The sequence below is a fragment of the Schistocerca cancellata genome, chromosome 3 (assembly GCF_023864275.1).
Source record: "Schistocerca cancellata isolate TAMUIC-IGC-003103 chromosome 3, iqSchCanc2.1, whole genome shotgun sequence".
Taxonomy (NCBI): Eukaryota; Metazoa; Arthropoda; class Insecta; order Orthoptera; family Acrididae; genus Schistocerca; species Schistocerca cancellata.
This window is the reverse complement of record NC_064628.1, coordinates 715,305,793-715,326,975: the sequence shown is the minus strand read 5'-3', so window position 1 is coordinate 715,326,975 and position 21,183 is coordinate 715,305,793. Positions and strand designations below refer to the sequence as shown.

Genomic DNA, 21,183 nt, shown 5'->3' with positions numbered 1-21,183 from the left:
TGCATGTGAATACATCTCATCTCTTCCACCAGTTTCAAGAGTGCATATAATTAAGCATCATACACCTTGAATGGATTAGATAACTAAATACTGATAGTATATTTAGATCATCCAATGGAATTTCCTCCACAGGTAACTAATGTAAAATACAACATAGTCAGATAAAATTTTGTAAAACATGGATGCTGCTGGAGTTTGGGAGGACTAAACATCTAAGATTAGCAGTATCTTATTCAACCCCCTCCTCCCCTGGCTGGAATCTATGTGCCCCATCTGCATGTCTCTGTAGTTAATCCTAACTGCAACTGTGAGAATGTTTTCTAAATACTTGCAAAAATTTTATCTGAGGAAGAATATTGTAACATCCCAATATTTATCTAGTGGGGCATGTGAAAATGCCTAAACACCACATCTAGGCTGCTGGCTCACCAGCACTCATCATCAATCCACAAAGCAGACTTCATCACTGTCAAGCTCATCTCCCCATGTCCTGGAACTGGCATACTAACACACTTGGCTGGACAGGTGTGTAAAACATGGAATTAAAAACACAGTTTGAGGTAAAATTCCTTCTGTAATCTGATCAAACTAAATTAATTCTGGGTCTTCTTATTAATCATGATGGTGAATGACACCAACCTTGACATACCACAATAATGCAGTCCGGTTCAAGTGAAGGATTACTGCTGAAATTTTTTAATTTTTATGGTAGCTTATTGGAAATGCATGCAGCAGAATACTGCACACCTTACTGCATAAGAATCAAGACACTATTCAAATGGAGATTGGATTTCCACTAGTATTATCTGTGTGAAAGCTGCTAATTCCTTCCTTCCTTCCGTCCGTCCACTAGGATCTTGCCTAGTACAGAGGTGCGGATATCCCGCATCATCCCCTACGCTCTGTCAAGGAGTATGGGACTTCGTCATTTATGAATGGGAAGAGATACCCTAAAACGTAATGTCGGACATTATAAGCAAATGAAAATGCACAAAGTAGACTAGTTTTCTAGTTGTTATCAAGATGGGATTGCAAAAGGCATTGTGAAACTCGAGCAGACATGATCATTCTGTTTCACACAGCCTGTGGCTGAGGTGTTCTAATATATTTAATGGCTTTAGGTCTTTATACTCTTGAGGTGTGGTAACCATCTCAGCCTCTCATCAAATATAAGACTCTGAAATCTTGCTGAACATACAAAAATGAGAACAGCATCCCTCGTTTTAAGAGCAGTTGGGTTAAAAGGGCACTGGGACTTATTTAAGACAAACACATTTCTCTTCTCCAAATATGGTATCTTTAGCCATAGTTGAGGAGTACTCATTGCAAGACTGGGGGAGAAACAGAATGTGGCAAAGTCGCCCACAAACAATGAACACTCAATGAGAGACTTAACTGTGATCATAGCACTGTTGGCTATAGAAAACTGAGTTACTGAGAGATCCCTAAAGAATGCCAAACCCCTCCTCAAATCTTTCAGAGAGTATTGCTGACCTTATATTAAAAAATTTAGAGAGAAAGGACTGTCTGAATATGAGTAGTAACAACCAAAACCTCATTTGTGGAGCTGTCCCAGGATGTTATACGCCCAAGTTATGTCACAGAGCCTCTCAAGTTTGAAGAATACACCATTCGCATGGTGCCTACATAGGAAAGATTGTTGTATTCCTGCTTCCAACAGGGTGATGATGTCGAGGATTGAGCAATACTTCTCAGATTCTCACTGGAAGTGACCATGTAAGTTCCTGTAACTCTACGATCCAGGTCACATGCTTCTGACCATGCATTCTTGTTGGCTTTTCTACACAAATAGTAAGGGCCAAGCTATGATAACTACAGGATAACATGCAGTTCTCCTAGGTTTCAGGAGGGGAACTACAATTGCCTCTCTTCATGGGGGGAAAGTCTCCAATCAGCCAAATTTTATTAAAAGGAGTTATGAAGATTTTGTTTGCATCATTTTCATGATACTGTAACATGATTGACTGGATTCGATTCTTACCAGGTACAGTCTCCTCGATCAAGACAATACACAACACATCTTCCACACAGAAAAGGGACAGTTGGAATCTTTGGTTTGTTGGAATAAGAATTCCAACCACCCATTTTCATTAATGGCCACGATGGCAAAAAGCTGGATCCAAGTTTTCAGTGGCAGTGATCAAACTGAAGTATTCTGCCACTACCTACATGATGTCTCCAGGTATAGGCTGGGGACATTCCCACTTCATTACTACTGCTGTTATTGGTGCCCGGAGATGTTTCCGATATCCTCCCTTATGGCTTTCCATATCTTTGAGAAGTGAGTGAAACTTGGTATGATCTCATCTTGCTCTATACATCTATATTTTGCAAACAACCATGAGGTGCGTGGCAGAAGGTACGTCATACTGAATGAGTTATTAGGGTTTCTTCCCATTTCATTCACGTACGGAGAATGGGAAAAATGACTGTTTTAAAGCCTCTGTATGTGCAGTAATTATTCTAATCTTAACATCACGATCCCTATGTGAGCTACATATAGGGGGTTGTAGAATATTCCTAGAGTCATCATTTAAAGCTAGTTCTTTAAACTTTGTTACTAGACTTTCACGAGATAGTTTACATCTACCTTCAAGTGTTTGCCAGTTCAGTTTCTTCATTATCTCTGTGACACTCTCCCACAGATAAAAGGAACCTGTGACCATTCATGTTGCCCTTCTCTCTATAGTTCAATACGTCCTCTTAGTCCTATTTGGTATGTGTCCCACATATTTGAGCAATATCCTAAAATCAGTCACATGAGTGATTTGTAAACAATCTCCTTTGTAGACTGACTGCATAATTCCAGTTCATATCCCTACAAAATGTTACACCCAGACATTTGTACCAGCTGGCCAATTCCAGCAGTGGCTCATTTATATCACAGACATAGGCTACTACATTTTTTCATTTTGTGAAGTGCATAATTTTACATTTCTAGCATTTAAATCACGTTGCCAATCTTAACACCACTTTGAAATCTTATCAAGATCGACTGAATATTTATGCAGCTTCTTTCAGACAGTAATTCATCATAGGTAAATACTTCATCTGCAAAAAGCTTGAGGTTTATTAGTAATATTGTCTGCAAGGTCATTAATATACAACATGAACAGCAAGCATCACAACACACTTCCCGACGCACACCTGAAGTTATTTCTGCACCTGATGATGACTCTCCATCCAAGATAACATTGCGCCCTCCCTACCAAAAAGTCCCCAATCCAGTCACAAATTTCAGTTGATACTCCATATGATCATACTTTGGATGACAAGTGAAGGGAACAACTTCTGAGTCAAATACTTTTTGTAAATCAAGAAATACTGCATCTACCTGTCTGTGTTGATCCAAAGTTTACAGTACGTCATGTGAGAAATGTGCTAGTTGTGTTTCACAGGATCAATGTATTGTATCTTGTTGAAAAAAACTTATTTCTTCTCAATAAAAAAAATCAGGTGCTGACAAAAAGCAGTGAGTTTGGTTTTCAAATAGTTAGATTTATTTCTGAATCTGGAGGCATGGTTTACACAAGAAGTCACTTGACCAAGGGGCTTCTAAAAAACCTAAGAGTAAAAGTGCGTGTGTTGTGACTCAAAAATAAGAAACAGACATAAATAAAACATAATGCTCATATAGGATGTTGATTAATAATTTAACACAAAACTTCCTTTTAAATACGTTAACAAAAAGCATTTACTTTAACACAATGTTTTTGGAATCCATGTTGGTCGGCATGAAAGAGGTCATTCTGTTCGAGAAACCTTATTATGTTTGAGCTCAGAATATCTTCTAAGATTCTGCAACAAATCGATGTCAAGGTACTGTACAGTAATTTTGTGGTTCACTTCTACTACCCTTCTTATAGAAGGGTGTGACCTGTGATTTTTTGCAAGAACTGGACTGTTTGTTTGAGGGATCTACAATAGATTATAATTAGAAGAGGGGCTAATTCAGCCACAAATTCAGTATAGAATCTGGCAGGGTTTCCATCAGGCCCAGGAGCTTTATTCAATTTTAACAATTTCAGCTGTTTCTCAACGCTACTGACACTAATACTTATTTTATTCGTCTCTCCAGTGGTATGAGGATAAAACTGGGGTAATTCTCCTGTTTTTTTCTTTTTTTTTTTTGTAATGGAATATTTGAAAATAGAGTTGAGCATTGCAGCTTTTGCTTTACTACCCACAACTTCAGTTCCTGTCTCATTCGCTAGGAACTGGACACTTACTGCCTTTACATACAAGAATTTCTTTGGGTTTTGTAAAGAATCATTTGATAATATTCTGCTATGGTAGTCACTGAAGACATCACACATTCCTCTCTTGACAGCCAAATGCTTTTCATTCAGCATCTCTGTCTATAGCCCTATGCTTTGTTTTTCACCTATTATGCAATAACCTGTTTCTTTAGAAGTTTCTTTACAGTGACAGTGAACCACAGAGGTTTCCTCCCATTATGAACTGCTCTACTGGATACATATCTACGCAGTGCATGGTCAACTATTCTTTTAAACTTGAGCCGTTGTACCTCTACATGTTTGGGTCCTGTGCTGGATGTTTCAAGTCCCTCATTGAGATGACACTACTGATTTTTTATCCGTTTGACTGTTTTTTGTACCTTTCCCCTTGCGACTCTAAAGGCTGTGAAATTGTGGGTCTTGATTGTGGCATAACACTTGTCATTCTGCCATGAGAAATGTTGTTTCTGAAAGGGGACTGAGGACTTTGGGACAGATGTATCAGTAGTATGGCAGATCACATTTGTAGTGTGATCCATCCAGTTCTACTTTCTTGGTGTTCAAAAACAGCCAGTCAGCTGTACCATGTCCCATTTGTTTTGCTGAGCATCCACTATGGTGGCTTCCCTTTAGGGGCTGCTCTATCGGCAAGGTGGACCCAGATATAGAACGAGTCATCTGAATACAACTCGTCAACCACTTCCCATTAAACAACATCTATATGGGTACAACAGCTGAAAGCAAGGCCTATGGTGGAGAACGATCTCACTGCAGTGCTGAAGTATGTGCTACTACCAGAATTAAAAAGGCATAACTCTCCCGGTGCAGTGAGGATTTCAAGGTCACCACTCTTGGGGCAGGTTGATTAAGATTTCCATAGTACATGATGTGCATTAAAATCTCCTACAAGTAGGAATGGTTCCTTGGTTGTTGTTGTTGTTACTGTCGTAGTTGCAGTTACAGTCTTCAATCTGAAAACTGGTTTAATGCAGCTCTCTATGCTAGTCTATACTATACAGGCTTCTTCCGCTCTGCATAACTATTGCAACCAACATATCATTTCAATCTGCTTACTGTAGTCAAGCCTTCGTCTCCATCTACAGCCCCCCTCCCCCAGTATCTGAGCATTTTAGGCTGACTGCAGTACAATTTTACTGCCGCCAACTTACATTTCACGGAAAGACCACAAAGATAAGATAAGAGAGATTAGGGCTCGTACAGAGGCATATAGGCAGTCATTTTTCCCTCGTTCTGTTTGGGAGTGGAACAGGGAGAGAAGATGCTAGTAGTTGTACGAGGTACCCTCCGCCACGCACTGTATGGTGGATTGCGGAGTATGTATGTAGATGTAGATACATAATTCCATAACCAAACCAAGAATTCCTTGAAGCTTCTGGATGTGTCCTATCAACAGATCCCTTCTTTTAGTCAACTTCTGCCATAAATTTCTTTTCTCACCTTTTCAATTCCATACCACCTCATTAGTTACACAATCTACCCATCCAATCTTCAGCATTCTTTTATAGGACATTTCGAATGTTTCTGTACTCTTCTTGCCTGAACTGCTTACCGTCCGTGTTTCAGTTCCGTTCATGGCTACACACTGCACAAATTGCGTCAGAAAAGATTTCCTGACACAAATTTTTATGTAGGTATCCAATGTTTACAAATTCCTCTTTTTCAGAAATGCTTTCCTTGCTGTAGCCAGTCTGCATTTTGCATTCCCTTTGCTGTGGCAATCATATGTTATTTTGCTGCCCAAATAGCAAAACTCATCTAATACTTTTAATGATTCACTCCTAAATATAATTTTCTCAGAATTGCCAGACTTAATTCGATTACATTCTGTTACTCTTGTTTTACTTTTGTTGATGCTTATCCCACAACCTCTTTTCAAGAGGCTATCCATTCCATTCAATTCAGTTGCTCTTTGAAGTCCTTTGTTGTTTCTTACAGAATTACAATGCCATTGACAAACCTCAACGTTTTTATTTCTTCTTCCTTGACTTTAATTCCTTCTCCCAACTTTCCTTTGGTTTCCTTTATTGCTTGCTCAATGTGCAGGTTTATTATCGGGGTAAGCTACAAACTTATCTCATTCCCTTCTCAACTACTTAGACACTTATAACTGCAGTCTCACTTCTGTACAAATTGTAAATAACTTTTCGCCCCCTGTATTTTATCCCCAATATCTTCCGAATTTCAAAAATTGTAGTCTAGTCGACACCACAAAAGCTTTCTCTACACTGACAAATACTACAAACATATGTTTGCCTTTCTTCAATCTTAGTGTCAGTACTGCCTTGCCTGTTCCTACATTTCTGCATAACCCAACTCCTCCAAGGTCGACTTCTGTCAGTTTTTCCATTCTTCTGTAATTAATTCATGCCAGTGCTGCGCAATCACAGCTTATTAAACTGACGGTCCTATAGTATTTGTACCTGTCAGCACCTGCCTTCTTTGGGATAGGAATTTTTACATTCTTCCTGAAGGAGAGTACTTCACTTGTCTCTCACATCTTGCACGCCAGGTGGAACAATTTTGTCATTGCTGTCTCTACCAAGGGTCACAGTAATTCTGAGGGAATGTTGTCTGTTCCAGGGGACTTTTTTCCACTTAGGTCTTCCAGTGCTTCGTCAAGTTGTTCTCGCAGTATCATATCTCCTATCTCAACTTCGCCCACTACTTCTCTTTCTGCAATACTGTCTTCAAGTCTGTTTCACTTGTTTAGAATCTCTATGTATTCCGTCCACCTTTCAGTCTCCACTTCTTTGCTAGGTTTGCGATCTGAGCCCTTGCATTGATACAGTCTTATTTCTTTTCTCTAAATGTCTGTGTAACTTTCCTATTGGCAGCATCTATCTTTTCCCTTATTAGGCATACTTCGGCAGCCTTGAATGTGTACTCTAGCTGTTCCTGCTTAGTCATTTTGCATTTTCTGTTTGGTTGGTTGATTCTCAATCCTATTTTTAGACATCTGTATTATCTTTCACCTACTTCATTTTCTCCTTTCGTCAATTAAGTTCAATATTTCCTGTGTTATCCAGGGATTTCTACAATTAGGCCTTGCCTTCTTACTTATGTGATCCTCTGCTGCCTTCCCTACTTCAACTCTCCAAACTACCCACTCAGCCTCTCCTGTATATCTGCCCCTGTTTCAGTCCATTGTTGCATGATGCTCACTCTGAAACTCCCAACCACCTCTAGCTTCTTCAATTTATCCAGGTCTTATCTCCACAATTCCTTTCCTTTTTGGAAGTCTTTCAGTTTCAATCTGCACTTCATAGCCAATAAATTAAAATCCAAGTCCACATCTGCTCTTGCAAATGTCTTAAAAGACTAAAACCTGATTTTGAAATCTCTCTTACTATTATGCGTATAATCGGACACCTTCCACCGTCCCCATGTATCTTCTTCATACACAATCTTTGGTAAGTCTTAAACCAAGTATTATCTGCAAAATAAAGGACTGATGTATGGTGCATAAAAACACACAACAGAAACAGTATTTTACTATATTTTAAGTACTTGTTCTTTCTCTAGTAGAATTTCATATATTCTCTCTCTCTCTCACACACACACACACACACACACACACACACACACACACACACGGATACAGAGAGACTGACTGCTGATTATCAATAGCAGTTGCTTAGGCAAATGAGGGTGGGGAGGAGTGTTCTGCTGTCCACCCAATACATAAATATCCTCATCCATTCCTGTTCCAATAACTGCTTCCAATATTGGACTTCATGTGTCATTCCTCTGTGGTCGACCCAGGTGCAAGACCTGTTCCATACATCTACTCACAGCCTCATATCAGAGTCCAGTCCCAGTTATTACTTGTAAAAGGCAGGGCCCTGTGTGAAAGCAGCTATACTGCTATACTGCAATCACTGTACTGGTTTCTATGTGAGTAAGACAACTAACCATCTACCTATTCGCATGAATGGCCACAATCAAACCGTAGCAAACTGGAGACTTAATCATTCAGTTGCAGTACATGCTGCAGACAACAACACAAATGGCTTCAATAGATGCTTTAATAAGCGTGCAACTACCTCTGAACCATGTAGGTGAGAATTCTCTCTGCAGCTTATCCTGTGCTCTAATTACCCTGGCCTAAGCATTTTCTCATGTGGCCAATCCACTCCTTCCCCATTCAGATTTTGTCTTGTATGCTTCTCCCATCACTGACCCCCCCCCCCCCCATGTGGGCACTCTCTCTCTCTCTCTCTCTCTCTCTCTCTCTCTCTCTCTCTCTCTCTCTCTCTCTCCCCCCCCCCCTCCCCCTCTCCTTTTTTCTCACCCCTCGCTGCTCATCTCCATTTTCCTCTCCTTTCTTCACCCCCCTCCCTCTCACTATCTTTTGTATGCTCTATTGCTCTATCTTCTGAACTCCCTCTGTCTTATTGTGTAGGAGCCACTGAGTCATCTGTCGAATGATCTGCCACACATTATCACACTATACCCTTCCTACCTCCATCTGCCCAGGCAACTACTGTCAATAATCAACAGCCAGTCTTGCTGTGGCCACAGATGCGAGCATCTGGATTTCTGTGTGGCTGTGTGCATGAATGGATGTACTAATAACAGAGAAAGAGCAAGAGCTTGAAAGCTAGTAAAATACTGTTTCTGTTGCTTGTTTCTATGTATCAAGTCAGCTATAAGTGAGCGGTTGCCTTTCCTTTGTTTTAAGTGTTATCCATAAATGAATTTCCATTGTTGTTATGCCTTGTATTAACAACGATAAAACTATCATTTGAGCAAAAATTTGCCAGGCAGATTTCTCTGTCTTCTACTAAATCCAGTCACTCATCACAATCAAATTTTCGTCTACCTTTAATTATCTGAATAATTCCCTGTATCTCATCATACATTATTTCAATCTCTTCTTCAACTGTGGAGCTAGTTGTCATATAAACTCCTGCTGCTGTAGTGGTGTTGGTTTTGTGTCTGTCTTTACTACAGTAATGTGCTACAAAGTTCATAGTAAATTGACAAACTGCCTACTGGCTTCTGTCTCGGATACTTCGGCCGACGTTCATCTAGTGATTGTACTGAGGTTTTTCCAGCACGAGTGGCTGGCATTGTCAAATCTTCACCCTCCAATGCCGGTGTTAACTGGGGCCAAGCTTGCAGCCACAGACTACATGTCCTTGGCACGCCAACGTCCGAGGGCTTCTCTGCAGTCATTTCTGGTGCAGTTCTCCTCTTGCTACCTACGACGCTCGTTTGCTGCAGTACGGGAAGCCAGGATCAGTTTACCTTAAGGCTTTCCTCTTTCTTGTTGAAGCTGTCCGCGACATTGCAGGCTGGAGCAGGTGGAGAAATCGGCCGTGGCAGAGCACGCACTGAGTGAGACCGACCACGTAATAAAATTCGCCAACACAGAAGTTCTGGTTGTAGAGAAGCACTATCACACACGCTTGTTCAGAGGAGCTGTATAAATACAAAAACACGCGAACAGCTTCAACGAGAAAGAGGAAAGCCTTAAGGTAAACTGATCCTGGCTTCCCGTACTGCAGCGAACGACCATCGCAGGTAGCAAGAGGAGAACCGCACCGGAAATGACTGCGGAGAAGCCCTCGAACGTTGGCGTGCCAGACACATATAGCCTGCGGCTGCGAGCTTGGCTCCAGTTCACCACAGGCAATGGAGGGTGAAGCTTTGACAATGTCAGCCACTTGTGCCGGTAAAACGTCAGTAAAATCACTAGATGAACATTGGCTGAAGAACCCGAGACAGAAGCCAATAGGCAGTTTGTCAACAAGTGGCCATGAAAGACTTAACAATTTTGTCATAGTAAATTAGCCGCATTCCTATCTTCATATTGTTATTAGGCCTACTCCTACTTTATCCCTATCTGATTTTGTGTTGATAACCATGTACTGATCTGACCAGACCAGGAGTTCTGTTCTTCTTGCCACCACACTTTACTAATTTGCACTATATCTAACATCAATCTATTCATTCCCCTTTTTAAATTCTCTGACCTCCCTACCTGATTAAGGGATCCAACATTCCACAGTCTCAGCCACAGAGTACTATTATTATTTCTCTTTCCTGTCTCAGACATTATGTCTGGATAAAAATGGAAAGTGACGCGGATCTTGATCAAGCGTGACTTCCTTTTAACTGTACGGTATATGTTACATTGCATTTAGGAACTTTCGGGTAATTGAACATGTATCAATAATTACAGATTTCTGTACGTCTGGATGTAGCCCAGAGATACAAATGTGTGTGTGTGTGTGTGTGTGTGTGTGTGTGTGTGTGTGTGTTGTGGGTTGTGGGTTGTGTGCGCGCGCGCGCGCGGGAGGGGGGGGAGTAGCTATTACCTCTAGAATATTTTATCCAATAGGATGCCATCATCATTAAGCCATACTGTAGAGCACCATGACCGCAGGCAGGAAAACAAAACAGCTACCATTTCCTCTAGTTTCCAGCCATTCATAGTACCTGCACAGCAAGGCCATGTTGGCTAATGTGACAAGGCCAGATTATTCAATCATCCAGACTGTTTCTCCTGCAACTATTGAAAAGGATGCTACCTTCTTCAGGAGTCATGGGTTCATCTGGCCTCCTCACAGATATCCATATGTTGTGGTTGTGGAGGCGCGATAAACATTGTAAAGTGTAATTTCATGCAGAATGTGCACTTTTATATTGACTGCCTCAATAGCTGTTCAGAAGGGAAGTGAAATTGTAAGTGCCATTCACAAAGATGGTCACTCCATCTTTAGCCCAGTTACAACTCAGTTCATCTTTCAGTGGAGCCTGTAACCCTGAGCACAAAGGTGTCTATATGTTTAAAATTTATTTACAGGAGACACTAGCATAGGGAGTCTTTCCAGTAACAGCTGTTTTAACTCCTCCACATTTGTTCTGAAATTATTTATGCTCCCCTGTAGTAATGGATGAACCATAAAGACATTGAAATGCCCATAATTTCTGTTCCAGTAAGTTAGAAGTACAGAATGTTGCTTGACCTCCATCTGTTTTCTGCTCCTTGGCAGAACAGCATGTTGACGTATTTAAAATGTATTGAAAATTTGGTGAATGTTGTGCAGAGACAGTTTGCCAGTTCTGTGGAATATTTGATCAACCTAAGGAACCAAACATGTTGACTAATATGAGAGTCATTAATAAATTGAGAAGAACACTCGCTTGTGGATAATAAACCATTGGGACATCCTCATGTTGTCATTCTGTGGTAAACATTAGTCCTGCGAGTGATAATGTTGCAGTAAGTCCAGTGAAATCTATTTGCTGATATTCAAAGCAACTGGATATTCCCAGAACTAGCACACTATGAATTCTGAGAGAAAGTATGCACCTTTGGGCCAATAAGATCTAACTGACACGTGTGAAAATAATGTTCACTGATGAGGTGTACTCTTTTATTGGAAGGCTTCATGAACAAGCAAAATTGCAGGACTAGGACATACAGAAAACCCTTGCATAGTTACAGAGAAGCCTTTATATACGTAACAAGTGACTGTGTGGCATGGCATTTGGTAGGTGTGCGTAGTGTGTAAGGATGCTAAATGGTGAGCTCATCAGCAAGTGTACTTCAGCTGAGTGTGTAACTGGATCATGCTTCTCTGAAGATTACGCTAAAAACTCATTAACAGTGGATGGCGAATGCTACAGCAATATGTTAAGAGAGTTTTTGTGGTCTGAACTTGATTGTGTGAATGCTGAAGAGGTTTGTTTCAACAAGATGGTGTAACTTGTCGCACACTGATTGCAACAAAGAACTTTTTACGAGAGAGGTTCCCTGGCCAGGTGATTTCTCATAATGGTGGCGTGAATTGCCCACCCAAATCTTGTGATCTGACAATATGCCCTGTGATTTCTTTCTGTGGGAGTATTGAAATTTCCTGTGTATGGCAACAAACTGATCACTTCCAGAGTTCAAGGCCGAGATTCTGCAAATAATTTCAGAACTAGAGGTGCTGATATGCCGGGAAGTTATGGAAAATTTCATCAAAAGAACAAGAGGATACCTGCAGAGTCGAGGAGGGCATCGGAGTAATATAATATTTCATATTTAATCACAGATAGCACACACTACAGTAACTGATAAATTATGCAGTTTCATGAATAAATTTGCAAGTTATTATGTATTCAAAAGTTTCATTTTTTATCGGACACTCTTTACAACAGCAATTTGTAAGTGATGTTTTTGTATCCCATTTCTCTTCAGCTTGTAGGAGAACCCATTTCAGTAGAGGCAGAGAACTGAAAGGATTTGAGGGCACACCAAAGCAAAACTCAATAAGCAAAACCCAGTCACCACCACCACCACCACCACCACCACAGGTTTTGTACATTGTTATGCTCTACTTTTTTTAGATTTCACCTTCTTAACATTACACTTTGCTTTAAGTTTTTTTTCCTTCTGATTTGAAAAACTGTTTCTCGGCCATTCACCTGCCCATGAGGTATCTACCTGAAGCTTTGCAACACAGTGGCGCTGTCTTAGTCCATTCTCAACTACTGCTTCCCCTTCATGTTTGTTGACTCATAACTACAAGCTGGTTTCTGTGCAAGTTGTAGACCACCTTTCATTCCCTGCAATTTATTCATCAGACTTTCAATGAGGATATTCCAGTGAACAATGTCAAAAGTCCTCTCTAGGAAGAGGTTTGCCTTTCTTTAGCTTATGTACACTAAAATCTCATTAATCCAGCTCTCAGTAGTCCGGCCTTTCAGTGTTCCGGCCCATAACTAGCCTCTAGTAGCTCAAGTAGAAACGACACATACAATAATGAATTGTTGAGTGCAACAATGTTGTTAATTACAATGTTAAAGAAAGCTATACATGCTTAAAATTGTGGTTTTCTTTATGGTTCAGTATCACAGCTTCTAAAAGGAAACATTATGCAGACCTCAAGTGGAAACTTGAAATTAGAAATAAGTTGAACTGAACCTCTCAGCAGAAATCAATTGCTGTTGCATATAATACTAGATGAGAAACTATTTATGGCCAAACTTTAAGAGATGAAGAGATGACAAAAAGTGTACAGGAAATTTATGATGAAAGTGATGAAGAAGAGGTCATGGGAGAGGGAAAAAGTGAAAATATCTCACACTGTTATTACTGAAACTGCAAATATCTTCCTGGAGTACATTATGCCACAATCCAAAATGTGCAGAACCGATGTAATGCTTATGAAACCATTGTGCAATTAAGTATACTGTCTTACACATCATCATTGTGACAACTAAAAATTTGGGACACATTTCATAATGAGCGATATTTTTGTATCTGTAGACACACAAGGGCTAAGTTTTCTATTATAAGGAATGTATCTTTGTGTTTACACTAAATTTAAGACATTTTGTTATCCAGCATGTCTGCTAACCTAGCACCCACAAATGCTGGGAATTGCCAGATTAGCTTGAGTTTAGTGTAATTACTTGTTAGTCCAGTAATAGTGTCAATACTGCTTCGTATGTTTCTATGTTTAACCAAAACCCAACCTGATCTTCCCCAAGGTTGGCTTCTACCAATTATACCACTTTTCTATAAATTGTTCATGTCAGTATTTTGCATTCATAACTTATTAAATTCATGGTGTGGTAATATTAACAGCTTTCAGTTTCTGTCTTTTTGACGTTATGAATTGTGATTATTACATTCTCCTTGAAGTCTGAGGGTATTTCGTCTCCATCATATATCTTTACCACCACACAATAGTTTAATAGATTTGGAGCTGGTGTCATATACTCCTGATGCCTTGTTTTAGATCTTTCAATGATCTGTCAAATTTTGTTTGCTGTATCTTATCTTCTACCATTTCAGTCTTTCTGTAATATTGTCTTCAAGTTTGTCCCCTTTGTATAGCTCTTCTATATATTCCTTCCACTTTTCAGCATTCCCTTATTTCTTTAGTACTGGCTTGCCATTTGAACACTTGATATTTATGAAGCTACTTCTGCTTTCTCCCAAGAATTATTCTATAGACAGAACCTGCCTTTCTCATAGTGAAGCACAGTTCTAAAGCTTATCTTCTGGATTCTGAATTTACCTTGTAGTTTTAGGTATTTATAATGGAAAGTGCATTAAATATTGGGCATATCTTGGCTACAAGAACTCATACCAAAATTAGAAACGGCAGAGCCAATAACGTAAGTTTCAAACAACAAAGGGTGAGTAGGAGGTATGAAGCAGCACTACCACACTCATAAGCTGCTTCAGTTTATTTTCACACAATAGCGTTCCCAATGCATGGCTTGAATGTCAAGGCAACAGCTATTGAAAAATAATGATTTTGCTCGGTGATTGTAATGTACAATTATGGTATAATACTGACAATAATATGTACCCAACTATTATGCTCATTTCATGAAAGAACAAAAACATGCAACAGAAAAACAAACAATGACTCAATAACAGTGTTTAGAGAAAACATTTGAGAAGAACAATGAGAAGACATTTACTAAGCAGGCAGTATTAATAAAAAATCAAATTTTCTTGGATATACTAGTACTTATTCAGCACTTTGAGTCATTTTTTCCATAAAACATAAGCAGAGGCCAAGGATAGATAACATGTGGTATTTAAGTACCTTGTACCATAACAACAAGCTGAAACGAAGAGTTAAAGCTCATTAAAACACAACTATTGTCAGATCTTACAGTTTGTTATCAAGAAAGTAAAGAACAATATACTTCAAGAAAAAAAATCAGTCTAGGACGTTATCAAGCAACACTCAAATAAAACTAGTAAGGCAATAGACACTTTGCTCCCAGTATTGGCTGTGATATACATTATGTGAATAAAATCAATATAGGGGCCTACCTGAAGATAATCTTTAGACTGAAACTTATAGTCAATAAATAATTATTAATCAGAAGCATTGGGAAACTGAAATAAAACTTTTTTTAGGAAGGTTGTTATGCTGCCAATACTGAAACCATTCTGGCTATGACTGTGTACTTTTAAGATTATTACAGTCTTGGATTTTCTTTTTTTTCCCCTTCTTCTTCTTCTTTCTCTCTCCTCCTAAGTATGTGTTGGCAGTCATAGTTAACTTTCCTAGGTGCATTAGAAGAACACCAAAACATTAGCACAGACAGTCATATAAAACTTTGAATGTACTCCATTTGATTTTAATATGCGACTACGATCTAAAGGCGCATTTGAAAAGGACAACAAAAATATAATCAGCAAAATACTGAAATTTTTCTAAACTTAAATACAGCCTTTCAGGACAAATAATTTCACACAAAAAAGTGACACCAATAATTACAAGCCCATTTAACTTTTTCACTTGTTTCAAATTTTTTTAATAAAATGGCTTACAGCAGAAAACTGATTCATCTTTTGAAGTATAAGTTGTTCATTTCTTCTGAAAGAAAGACACTCTACAGAGCGACATAACGAGAACTAACCTTCTGGTAGTGTTCTGTGGTGCTAAAAAGGCCTTCAGTCAGGTGGATCATAAAATTACACTAGGGAAACAAAAACAGTTATGGCAACCTTTTACAAGGATGGAATCGTACACTGATCAGAAAAAAACAAGAGGATGTGTTTATACAAAGAAATCAAGATGCATTTAAGTTTTGGAAATACAAATGAATCCTCCCCCCCCCCTCCCACCCAAAAAAAAAAGAAGGTAAGTAAGATTTCTACAGATGCATTGACTTCATACCAACACGTGCCAAAAGATATCTCTCAGTTCGTTCATTTTAAGACCAGCATGCTGGCTTCTCTTGAAAACTTTAATTCTCTATTCTCTTACAGAATTACACTCTGGAGTAATACAACTAAGGTCACCAAGTTCTTATTCAGCAAAGCAATAACAATACTATGTAAAGTAGATATGTCAATATCATAGAAAGACCTCTTCAGAATATAAACAGACTAGGTAGGCTGCCTTAGTGGAGTGCAGTGACAGAGTAGTCAACAAAAGTGCAGCCAATGTGGCCAGAGAGAGTGGTCGTGCTGGTCTGTCTGTCTCTCTGTCACTGTGTTCTCCCCATCAGAGAGAGAGAGAGAGAGAGAGAGAGAGAGAGAGAGAAGGGGGGGGGAGGGGGGGGCGGGCAGGCAGGCTGGCCGAAGTCGTGCTGGTCTGTCTGTCTCTCTGTCACTGTGTTCTCCCCATCAGAGAGAGAGAGAGAGAGAGAGAGAGGGGGGGGGGGGGGGGGGCGGGCAGGCAGGCTGGCCTTTCGGCTACAAACTAAAATGTATAGCAGTCTTTTCATTGTACCTATCTGCGACTCAACATCTCCGTAAGATGAGTAGTGATCTATCCTTTATCAAATTACTAAAACTATTTGATTATATTTTTCAACCTCATGTTACATAAATGGTATCACAATCGGTTTTGACTTTTAGTAAGTCTGTACTGCATTATTTGAATATGTTCGTCTTCAAAGGTCAGCCACTAACTACCCCACTGGGGTCAATTGAAACTACTGAAACTGGATGTCAACTTAGTCATATGGCATAATGATGCTGTGATGTCATACATATGGAAACAGTAGAGAACTGAACACTGCCCATATATTTTTGGTGTCATCACTTTTTCTAATGTAGTTTGTGGTGACATACTGAGGCATAGCATGCATTAGGTTAAGTTAAAAGGTGAAAAACTGGTTTTAATCTTAGTTGTGCTGACATATTGATCCCTACAACATCCCAAGGCCTATCACATTGAAAAGTTACAGTTTTATTGTGAGTTGGTGAAGCAGTATCACAGGCTTCAGTTAAGCATCAAGTTGTTTTCCTTCTGAAAACATTTGTTGCTACAAATGAAAACAAGTGTCAACCGAAGTGTTATTTTTACAACTACAAAAAAATATAAAAAAATAAGTTTTATCTAGACTTCGCTCAATCCAGGATGTGGTCTTCGACGAAAACAAAAATATGGATCCAGTGCAGGAAATGCATGCTTGAATATATGTGCAGACTGCAAGTCTGCAGGTTACACTGTTATATTTGACTAAGGATGGCACCTGCAGAACTAAGTGTCATACTTGTGAACCCTGTCACTGTCACTACCAAAACAACACGAAAGGAGCTCTATTAGCAGGGAATTGCTGAGTGAGCTGGAATTCAAAGTCCACTCAGCAATGAAATGCCTGTAACAGGAAAATATGGAGTCAAAGCCATAAAATCTGGACTATGGAGCCACGAAAGAAAGTCATTTGGTTGGATGTGTGTTGTTTCATATGGTTTCCTACCTCTGGTCGAGTTTACATCCCAAGAGTGAAATATAGTGGGGGTTCAATGAAAATTTGGGCAGCCATTCATGGTAATCCATGGGGCCCGTGATTATTCTGCAAGGTCCTATTACTGACAAGCATTGTGTGGCCATTTTGGCTGATTATTTTTGTCCCATGGTACAATACTTGTTCCCCAATAGTGATGCTGCGTTCCAAGATGACAGCACCCCTATTTACACAGTTCACAGTGTCTTAGACTAGTTTTGTGAGCACAAGGATGAATTGTATCTCTCGTGACCACCAAAGGTAGCGAGATATCAGTATTAATGAGCCTTTGTGGTTTGCTTTGGAGTGAATAGTACCAGGTCACCATCCACCTCCATCATCGTTACCTGAACTTTATAGTATTTTGCAGGAAGAATGGTATAAGATTCCCTTGAAAGTCATACAGGGCCTGTATTTAGCCATTCTGAGATGGCTAGAAGTTGTTCTGAATGTCATGTTTTCTACACTGTATTAGGCATGATAATATGTTGTGTTTCTCATGCTTCCACATTTTTGTCCAACCCCTGTAAACAGAGACCGAGAACCCTTATACATACAAAATAAATTACTAAAACAAGCCCTATTAGCCAACTGTCATAAAAACTATCTGGTTGTCTAGATTTTAAAAACATCTGTAGCTTTTATTTACATGCCAAAAATCAATGCTCAAGAGTAAATAAGCCTCCATTCTTACATTATACTATTGTTCTATGGTAAATGTTTTACTATAAACCATGAATGGGTACTTTTTAGCTTTTCGTGGCATGCTGAAGTACTTTTTTGTGCTATTTGTGGTGTATGCAGTGTTTTGTTTCACCACGATTTGGCTAATTTGTGTGTATAAGTACTCTAAACTGTTTTCTTCAGAAGCTTTTCCCTCTTAAAAGAAGGAGCATAATGAAAGATTTTGCAAGTCACTGACGTAAAGCTGTGATTACAATAAAATGTTAAGACAACATGTGCAAACCTTGCTCACCAACAGCTTTCACATACGGTCCCTGAAAGGCTGTAATTACAGCAAGAGACTATTAACATCAATCATAGCCAGTCGTCAGCATTTAACATATGCAGTCCACAGCTTCTTTGATTACAAACTTAGTTCCAAGCCAGCGGCCACTTGTCGGTACTCTTTAAAAGGCTGTATTTAAGGAATAAACAAACAGCAATGACGTAGCATGTCACACACTAGTTTCTCCTAGATTTTCGATTCTGGTAGTGTTACATTGGACATACACACGGGCTGTGTGGCTAGTAACACGGGGTTGCTCGTATTCGGTGCACTTGTTTCGTGCTGGAACAGGCCAGCGAAGCACATCCAAATCCAACCTTATAAGCACCATAAATGTCACAGGTACAATAGCTCTACGAAAAACAACAAAATGTTATAGAGGAGTAAAGGACTTACATATCATTAGGGGCAAAATTCATTGCTTGACAATCTGTGCAGTAATACTCCATGCTCTGTTTAGTCCACGATTTTCCAAAATGTATTGTTGACGTAATAATGTTAAATATCCGGTCACTGTCAGCGATCCGCGAATCGCTGTTCACGTCAGGTAATGTAACAATCCCAGGAAAATGACTTGCTTCCATTATTTTTCCTTCTTCTGCATTTAGTTTCCATAGAGTTGACGTTCTCGAATTACTCTGAAGTACGTGAAACGATAGAATGTACAGTGCCATGTACGTCAAGCATGGCACATCATTAATCATTTTGTGTCAACCGCAAAACTACTTTGCTATGGTCACACTTCTCGCGGTGTCAACCAAAACACAAATACTGCCCGCATTGATGATTGAACGACGGAAATAGATCCAACAGTTAGTAATATCTTAGTTCACACTGCTGCAAAAGTATGAATATTACGCTGTCGTCTTCATTGTAAACTAAAGAGAATATTTTGTAACAGAAACAAGGAGATGTATTCTTATCTAAACCTAATATAAAATCTGTAGCAGAAAAGCAGGTAGCGTCGATCGCAAGTTAACAACAGCTGCTCGCTATACTTAAAATTTGCCTGTTAAAATTTTAAGCTCAAGATTTAAAATACGCATTTATCGATGGGAGTTTTAGCTATGCAGTGATGGTCACAAACATGCTTTGTGTAGATCATTCGCAAACGAAGCCGATCTCAGTCCCGTATAATCAACCGCGCGGTATTTTGTAGCATCTTTGACTAGTATCCTCAGGTGCGTCGAATGGGGTTATCAATTTTTGTGTTGCTGTAATTGTGTTAATAGAAGAGTGTGGAGTGTACGAAATATGGTATAGTTCCGTTAAACACATTGATTGGCGCGAACTGTGTCTTGAAAAATTAATTCTCTATGAAACATGGAGAATGGGTGTAGCCGTAAATATCCGGTGCCGATAGTAAATGTAAAGTTCGCATTTCAGAATTTGTTACCGACATTGTAAGTTCTTATTAGGAGTTTAGTACTTTGGCGACGAGTAAACTAAATATTGTTACTCCTCTCCGCGCTTTAATACGAATTGAATTTGAGTATTTTGTTCCGCCGCCACTGAAACGTTTGCTACTGTCAGTTAATGTCACCAGTACCACCGCATTTTCGGTAATTTATGTAACCAACGAGACGGTAATCTGTGACTACCACGAAAAATTGAAATTTCGTTAACTTTTGTTGCCTTTTACTAACACATTGTTTAAAGAGACACTTATGTGTAAGTAGTTCCTGGATCCGAAAATATATTTTAGCACAGTCTTCAACAACGTTTTTTGTACTTTTCACTTACTCTTGACCAGTCTGTTTAAATCAGAAGTAAAAGGAATTTTATAACTCGTGAATAAATCATTATGAAGGAAACTGTAGTAAAATTCTATAATATTTTATGTATCTGAGGTAAAACTGAAAGGATTCCCACAATATAGTTTCAGGGAAAAATTGTTAATCACTTTCTTGGGAATCTCCTTCACATCTGGCACATAGAACATTTTTCTTGCAGTATTTGCTGTATGCTTAGCTCGTAAAAGGGCTGGATATTATGATTGGTATACGCACTTTCTTGAACTTTTCTGCTTTTTACCGGTTTTCAGCAGTACACTGATGACGTTTATCTTTAGCTCCTCGAACTTCCTTTGAACCATAGTTTCGCACGATTTCCCTTCCCAGAATACATGCCATACCACAGACTTCTACAGTACTTCAATGTATGTAACCCTTCGTGCAGTTTGGTTTCGTGACCCATAGTCCCAATTCTCGAAGAAATTCACTTGTTAGGGTTTTTTTTCTAATCCTGGTTTTTTAATAGAAACAATTTATAATCATTTATCGCTGCTGGGTGCACAAGATCAAAGGAAACAGACAGCCAACATCATCTTACAGCCCTCCAAGTTGAATGTTTCCTCACACATTTGATAAATGTGTCAACACTGCTTCAGTTTCATTATAACATAGCTTTAGGCTTTCCTAATGCTAGTAGGTGGCTCAGTTGCTGTGTTACAATGCACGTGCAACAGGAAGTATCATTTGGATTTTTTCATGGGGACTATGTGAGACGGTTGTGATTGGAATATTTTCAATAGGTCTACTTGAATCCCTGAAAACAAGTTACCTAGAATATACGGTGTCTCTCTTCTTGAGACTTTGGTTCTTGAGGTATATGTTTCCTATTACTATAACAGTAATATGGAAAGGGTAGCTTGCTCCTCACCACATAGGGGAGGCATTGAGTAAC

The 21,183-nt window shown here is 39.3% G+C and overlaps 1 protein-coding gene across 2 annotated transcripts in view; it reads right to left on the bottom strand.

The window, feature by feature from the left end:
• Positions 1 to 19,381, bottom strand: part of LOC126175718 (uncharacterized) — a 110,933-nt gene extending 91,552 nt beyond the window's left edge. The window contains exon 1 of one of the 2 annotated variants that reach the window (XM_049922651.1): positions 18,895 to 19,381. In XM_049922651.1, coding sequence (XP_049778608.1) covers positions 18,895 to 19,202 — 308 coding nt within the window. In that variant the 5' untranslated portion in view covers positions 19,203 to 19,381. The remainder of the gene's footprint in view (positions 1 to 18,894) is intronic. The other variant, XM_049922652.1, reaches the window with a different exon arrangement.
• Between the last annotated feature and the right edge of the window lie 1,802 nt (positions 19,382 to 21,183).